This window comes from Callorhinus ursinus, unplaced genomic scaffold (genome assembly GCF_003265705.2).
Source record: "Callorhinus ursinus isolate GAN/ISIS: 27379988/994484 unplaced genomic scaffold, GSC_fseal_2.0 scaffold2570, whole genome shotgun sequence".
NCBI classification, from domain to species: domain Eukaryota; kingdom Metazoa; phylum Chordata; class Mammalia; order Carnivora; family Otariidae; genus Callorhinus; species Callorhinus ursinus.
The window spans coordinates 1-7,362 of record NW_027399624.1 but is presented as its reverse complement, the minus strand read 5'-3'; the positions used below and the strand labels follow the sequence as shown (position 1 = coordinate 7,362).

The following is a 7,362-nucleotide window of genomic DNA, read 5'->3' as shown; positions in this document are numbered from 1 at the left end:
GAGGAGGAGGACGAGGCGGCGGCAGGGGCCGCTGGGCAGTCCAGCTCATCGGGGAATGTTCGCCGCTGGGCGGCCGGGGCCCCCATCCCTTCCTGTCCTCCCAGGTCGCCAGGAGCCCGGGGCACAGGCCTGCAGGTGCAGGTGGGGGGCGCACAACCACGGGAGTAGGAAGAACCGGGCCAGAGGCCACTGCCCACAGCTCCAGGGTCAGCACCTGCCCCAGGCCTCTCCTGGGCGCCACAGCCTCTGCCCCTTCGGCCCAGGGAGGAGGAAGGTGGATGGGCCTCTGCTGCCACCAGGTCCCCGGACCAAAGAGCTGGTTGGGGGGAGTGGGGCACAGCCTGCCCCGGCCACACTGGTGAGCCAAGAGGCCCCCAGCCACCAGGGGATTCCCTGGGAGCCCAGAGGGGCAGCCCCCCAGGACGGGAAGCGGGGCAAGAGTGGCAACAAAATGAGTACATGAGGTCATGGGGGAGACTGGGGACATCGATGGCCACATCCAGGGGGTGGGTCACAAGGACACCGGCCACGGAGCAGGCATGGCTCTGCTGGGGAGGGGGATGAGGGCGAGGAGGTGGCCCCAACAGCGACGATGAGAGCGGGGGAGGTCCCGAGACGCACGCCTAGGAACGGACAGGTCTCGAGGCCTCCTCATGGACAATGGCGCAAGGGAGGTCACCATGGAAACGATGAAAAGAAAAACTAAGGTCGCCACAGTGAGGATGAGAGAGTGGAAGGACCTGGGGGAGGCTGACAGGCGGAGGGAGCACAGCGGAGCGGGCAGCAGGGAGCACAGGGCCGGGAGCATGGGGGGCCGCGGCGAGGAGGCCATGAGCCGGGCATGGACGGCGGACAGAGGGCGGCAGAGGGAGGACAGCAGGCCTAGCAGCAGAGGAAGTGGGAAGTTTGGGATGGGGTGGAGGGAGTGGGTGCCAGAAGTGCGGGCAGCAGTCGCTACATACAGGCACCGGGGGGGTGGCGGGGCTCTGCGGCAGCGGGCGCGGGCACAAGCAGGCAGCCCAGGGCGGTGTGTGGCTCGATGGGCACGAACAGAAACAAGACACTTCAAGTCTAGGCAGGCTCGGGGCTGGGGCAGTGCAATGCACGGCAGCGGCTGTCAGCAGGGACGAGGAGGGGCCGTGTGGCAGGCACAGGGGGGGACGGAGGTGGGCAGACCAGGCAGCGAGGTGCTGGGCAGGCGGAGGCGAGAATGAAGGAACGAGGCCTGGGGGCACTGGCTCTGTCTGGGGGTGGGGGGTGGGGGCTCTTGAGAGCCTGGCAGGGCCTGCCCGGCCAGCTGGACACAGGACCAGGCTGAGAGCCAAGCCCTGCTGCTCAGAAATAGGCGCACGGACTGACGCGAGAGCACCGAGGGACCTCCTGCGAATCCACACAGGCAGCTCACCCACCTGCGTCTGACCCGAGACTCCCAGAAGGGCCCAGCCACGTCCCAGCTGGAGGGTGAGAGTGTGGGCGGGCACTGTGTCTCACATGCTGGGCGTGGACAGCCAGCAGACTGGGGGCGCCTAAGGGCCGAGGGCCTGGGCCCCTAGCTGAAGGCACGGGGTCCCCAGTGTGAGGTCTGTGAGGAGGGGAGAGTACGAGCCTGTACGGGGCCCGAGGCTGGGTGGTGAGGCACAGGCTAGGCCTCAGGAGCCGAGGAGTGGGGAAAGACGTCTAAGCCCTTGGTGGACCACCTGCAGCGGTGGGTGGGAAGCATAAGGTCAGGGGAAAAGAGCGGAATGCGGACAAGGAGGCCTGAGCCCTGGTTCTGGCTCCGCCAGCTAACCCTTCACGTAGCCTTGGGCAAAAAACCGTGGGGGCTTGATCCACAACTGTGGAATCGAGGGCGTGAGGGGTGTTAGAGCAGACGTGTCCAAAGAGCCCTCAAGCTGGCCAAGAAGCCCTATGGGTCAGAGAGAGAGGCGGAAGTGTATGCGGCCGAGGCAGGAGGGTCTGTGTAAGGATGCTGCAAGCAGCCCCTTGAGGGCTCAGAGAAACCGTCTAGAAGAGTCTGGATGTGCAGGAGGGCACTGGGAAGGAGCCTACAGAAGCGGTGTGTGTCTGTGTAGATGGCATCTTCCTGCCTCGGGCTGCCCGTGGCCCAGTGTCTGTGGCTCTTGCCCGCCCCACCCCCCCGGCTGGGGGCTGGGCCCTGCCTCGCCAGTGCCGGCAGCCGGGCCGGCGCGAGGGCGGCGCACAGGGCACATACCGTGAAGATGTTGGAGCGCCGCTTGGACTGCTTGCGGACAGGTGTGGGGGTGGAGGAGGCCGCCACAGTCTCGATGCGCAGCTCCCGCTGGCTGACGCTGGGGGTGGAGGGGACTGAGGAGGAGTAGTCGCTGAAGGCGCTGCTGCCGCCATTCGTGGCCTAAGGACAGAGAGGGCTGCTGAGGGCTGCTCTGGAGCGGGGCACAGGGGCGGGCAGCAGGCGGGAGCTGGGAACCCCTGCGGTGTCGGGACCTGGCCTGGGGTCCATGGGGCAGCAGAGGAGGAAAGTGGCAGGGCCTGGAGGCTGGCGGGAGCCAGCCACCACCGCCCTGGGCTGCCCCACTAGGGCCCTGGCGAATCGGGTCAGGGTAAGAGCTAGAGGCCGGGGGAGCCCTGCCTCACAGGGGCGTCGGGCATGAGGGAGCAGGTCACCTCGGACAAGCCCCCAAGTCAGTGACATGTGTCGAAGATGTGGGAGGCCAGGGTGGGGCACAGGGAGCCCAGGGAGGCTGAGGTCTGCTTCCGGACAATGTGCGTGACAGGGGCAGGGTTACGGGAGAGCCGAGGCCGAGAGCGGCATGGAGCAAAGACTGTCCTCGGAGGAAGCAGCAGATAAGGGACAGAGGTGGGAAGGGAAGAGAGACGGAAGGGAGGGAGCACAGGATGGAGACAAAAAGCGCACGGCAGCACCGGCTACTCCAGGACTCGGGAAACACGCACAGCACAGCGAGGCCGAGGCCTGCTCCCTAACTGCCCGTAAGACGTTCACTAAGCAGAGAACACGTCCTGCCCTGACAGCCTCCTCGAATCCTCACCTGCACAAAAAGAGCAAAATGCCCCAACGGCTGTCGTTTGGCCTCAGAGCCACGTGGCGGGGCCCGCACACCGAGCTGGGACGTCCACCCCCTGACCTCTGCCAGCTGACGCGCAGTGCCTCAGGGCTAAGGCAGAAAGACCTAACGCTCTTCCTCCAGTCCAGGCGGGGATGCTCCCAGGGAAACGCCTGCTGTCCCCTGAAGCACTAAAGGAGGGGCTCTGGAAAAGCAACCAGGCCACCATCAGAAAGCTGGGGGACCAGGCGGGCCTTCAAGACTAAAGCCCTTGGCAGAAGTAGAGCGGAGACGGTCAGCTTGACCACTCAACCCAGCGCATGTGTGCCGACCCGGGGCTTTCTGCAGAGCAGGGGACGGAGTGGGGAAAGAGTCACAGAAGGAAGCGCCAGCCCAAATGGAGAACCCGAAACTAACCGGGGAGTAGGCAGCAAGCGGGCAGGCATCCCGGTGGTGTCATGGGAGGAACGCCGGCAGGACCTGGCTCAGAACACCGCTAACACCCCACGCGGCACAAAGGCCAGCGGCCCCTGTGGGGCCCGTGCTGCCCTTCTAACTGCAGGGCCCACAGGTGAGGAGGGAGCAGGCCCCCGGGGATGGGTGCACGGGGAGCAGCTCCCGAGCCAGCTGCGAGAGCGCCACCCCAAGCCAGCCTCCGGGCTGCCTCCGCTACCAGGGCTGTGGGGCAAGGGGGGCGGCAGCAGGGACGGGGGTGAGCAGGGAGGCGGTCACTGCGGGGCACAGAGGAGGCCAGGCCGGTCGTGCAGGCAACGGGGAGCGCAAGCCAGCACTTTCACACTAGTCACAAGGCGGGAGACCAGACGGGGTCGGGGGGACACGCAGGCAGACAGACAGGATGAGGAGGGCCGAGGCGGGGACACGCACAGGGGGCGGGGAGGCTGGCCGCACCTGGTTGATGTGCACGGCCGGGATGGAGGCGGCGGACACTGCCGAGTGGCTGGGGGAGTTGGGCAGTGACTTGCAGGGCCCGATGGCCAGCTGCTGCTTCTTCCGCAAGGCCACTACCTTCTGGGCCACTGCAGGGGACAGCAGAGTCAGTTACCCCTCTGGGGAGAAGGGAGAAGCCCAGCTTAGAGCCGCCCCCCAGGGTGCACAGCCCTGATGGCCACAGGACCTCCTGAGCCCCGGTTCGGGAGGCGCCACCCCGCGCCTGAGTTACTGGCCTGGAAAAGGGGGGAGCCTCCCGCCCCACGCCTGAGTTACCGTCCTGGAAGACGCGCTCCACGTTGAGCCCGTAGGTCGCGCACGTCTCATAATAGGTGCAGCGCTTCAAGTCTGTGGAGAGCTTGCGGGCCCTGCTGTCGTCGATGACCCGTGGGTTTGCGGCACTGATGGCATCTGTGGGGGGCGGGAGGGTGGGACTTAGCCTGCTGAGAAGCGGTGCCACGCACGGCGGACCGGGGCGGCGGGGGGGGGGGGGTGCGGTGTTGGGCCCGAGGGCGCGTGGGCCATGAGCCGGGCCAGTGGACGACGCAGAGCTCAAGCATACGGGCGTCCAGGCCTCGTTCCAGCTCCGCCACCGACTCAGAGTGGACACAAGCCAGCCGCTCCATTTATCCATCCCCCAAAACGTGGACACGCCCATCACACCAGGTGGGAGGCTCCAGCTGGGGAAGATCCAGCGCGTATGGAGCAAGGAGGTGGTGCCCGCTCCGGGGTGACACGGGAAGGGGGAGAGGGGAGAGCAGGTGGCTTCCTCCCCGGCCCCGCGGGCCCGCTCACCCTGTGTGCCCACCAACACCATGGGCACCTCGCTGGCATTACGGAAGCTGCAGAGCCGCAGAAAGTAGTTGTACACCGTCTGGAAACTGATTTCATCCTCCAGGCTGAACACGAACACCACCGCGTCCACCCAGGCAGCAAACTAGGGGGACGGAGCAGAATTACCACCTGCACCCGTTCCCGGGCCAGCTCCACACCCCTCTGCACACACATAGCTTTGCCCCGTCCCAACCAGATCCTTGGGAAAGGGGTGCCACGGGCCAGGGCTGGGGCAGGAGCATCACCTGGAGCTCGGGGGGGCCTCCTTCATCTCGGATCAGAAGCAGGTAACTTTGGCCATCCACCACAATCTCCTTCTTAAACCGACCCCCTAGGACAGAGTGCACGATCAGGCCCCAAGCTGGGAGAGCCCCCGGGGGCCAAGCAGTTCTGAAATCCAGCGCTACCAACAGAGAAGACAGGAGGACTTGGAAGGACAAGGGGCTCCAGCTCCCCGGCACAGCTGACAGCCAAGAGAGAGAGGGGCAGTGGCCAGCCTCAGAGCCCAGGCAAGCCCGTGATGCTCACCTTCAGGGGACTCCTCCTGGACATAGGTCCCTGTCAGATAGCGGTGCACCAGGGCCGACTTCCCGCTAGACAGGTTCCCCACAATGCCCTGTGGGAGAGGAAGGGGTGAGAGCAGTGGTCAGGGGCAGGAAAGACAGACCTTAAGAAGGACCGGAGCTAAGGACCAGGAAAGAAAGCTGAACAGAAGTGAGGGGCCGCGGAGAGAGGCCAAGACCAGAGGAGGAGAGGACTGGCAGTGGGGGAAGCCCGTCGCGCTAGCCCGTGCCCACCCCGCCCCAGGGCTGCCTGGGCGCCCCCCCCCCCCAGATCTCACTCACCACTTTAAGCTCCGGAACCGAGCGGCTCAGGGTCCACTCCTGGCTGTTCACAAAGGAGTCTGCAGGAGAGAAGGCCACCCATCAGACTGAGGAGGCACGCGCAGCTGTGCCATCCACCACCAGCTGTCTCCTATACTGCCCCTTCCTGAGCCAAGGCCAGAAAACAGCACGGTCCTGATGGGACCCCAACCCTCACCCCTAATTCTCTAGAGAGTGGCAGGAAAACGCTTCCGGAGAGGAGTGGAGCAATGATGGTCCTCAGGGAGAGGACTCTGAGAGGTGTGGGCCCAGTTCTCCTGGCCTGGACCCATGTCCCTCCTCCTCCTCCTGCTCCAGCAAGGCAAGCAGTTCCCACCAGGGCCCAGGTGAGAGGCTTCTCCAGTAGTTCTAAGCTCAGACCCAAGCTGGGCCGGGCACCTGGCAGCTGGGCAGGGGGGCCAGCCTCCCACAGCCAGCGAGTAGGAACAGCTCACCCTCACAGGGTGGGGCCACCCACCACATTCCTAGGCGGGGTGAAGAGGGAGGAGCCCTCACCGGGGCCTTGTTCTGTGAGGGGCAGGTTGAATGGGGAGCTATCTATCCTGCCTGACTGGCCCTCCTCCTCAAGCTTCTCCTTGGTGGGAGGCCACCACTCTTTTCTTTACCAGAGAGCCGCCTCCTGGGCTGCCTGAACTCTGGTCCAGGCCATTCTCAGGTCTGGCCTGCCTTTGGCAGTGTCCTGGGGAAGGGAAGCCTGCAGGCTCCCCAGAGCTCCCTCCAGCCCCACCGCCAGCCCCACTTTCTTTACTCTTTGCATTGTAATGGACATCCTCCAGCCAGCTCCAGATGGCCCTGGCCTGGGCCAGCCTCTTTGCTCACTTCCCCTCACACAGGCTGTCTCAAAGAGTAGCTACCACCATTGATCGATCGGGTCCATAAACAGTCCCTCTGCTCACGTGCAGAGGCAGCTAGAGGTGAGGACTCAAGCCCACCTGGAAGCTAGAAACATGAGCACTCTCCGCCCCTCCCCAGCCTCAGCTCTGCATGTGCCAGAAAGTGAGGAAGGAGCCCCTCCGTCCTGGTCTCACACTCCCACCATGCCAAGGGCCAGTGGTAGCGCCTGGTGGCAGGGGACCCAGACTGGACGCACCTGCAAGTCCTCCTCTGCCACAGCCACCTTCTGGGACCCATGAGCCACCCAGAGCGCGCCGGGGCCCCGGTCTCACTTGGTCCCCGGCCCTCGCGGCACACCCACCTCTCCCAGGCAAGCTCGGTTTGTTTTCACACCCGCTCTCAACAAGGGACTCCAACCAGAGAGGCCTCCCGGGCCAGGCGCTCTCCCTTACCGCTCTGCGCGCCCAGGAGCCCGGGGGCCGCGGCCGCCCGGCGGCTCCACAGCGGCTCCGCGGGCGCGGGCTCCCTCCGGCGGAAGCGGCTGGTGAGCAGTCTCCAGAGGCCGGCGGCGGTGCGGGGTCGGCCGGGCTCGGGCGCAGCGCGCGGGGCCTCGGCACCCAGCAGCAGGTCGCGGCGGCTAGGGAAGGCGCCCAGGGAGCTGGCGTCGCCGTCGCTGCGGGTGCGCGCCCGGGGCAGGAGCCCCGACTCTGCGCGCCGGATCTCCTGGCCGCGGCGCAGGCGGAAGCTGAAGCTCTTCCTCAGCGCGGACAGGCCGCGCCGGGGGCTCGGGGTGCTGCGCCCGCTGCCGCCGCCGCCGCCGC

General features: G+C 66.2%; 1 protein-coding gene across 1 annotated transcript; it reads right to left on the bottom strand.

The window, feature by feature from the left end:
• Positions 1-459: 459 nt before the first annotated feature.
• Positions 460-7,357, bottom strand: LOC112818155 (arf-GAP with GTPase, ANK repeat and PH domain-containing protein 3-like; the record flags this gene model as incomplete). Its single annotated transcript, XM_025865366.1, has 10 exons — positions 460-548; positions 1,406-1,494; positions 2,050-2,371; positions 3,951-4,078; positions 4,266-4,400; positions 4,785-4,926; positions 5,069-5,154; positions 5,352-5,439; positions 5,669-5,727; positions 6,994-7,357. Coding segments are annotated over 10 exons (1,502 nt in total), but the record flags the coding sequence as incomplete, so codon positions are not given.
• Between the last annotated feature and the right edge of the window lie 5 nt (positions 7,358-7,362).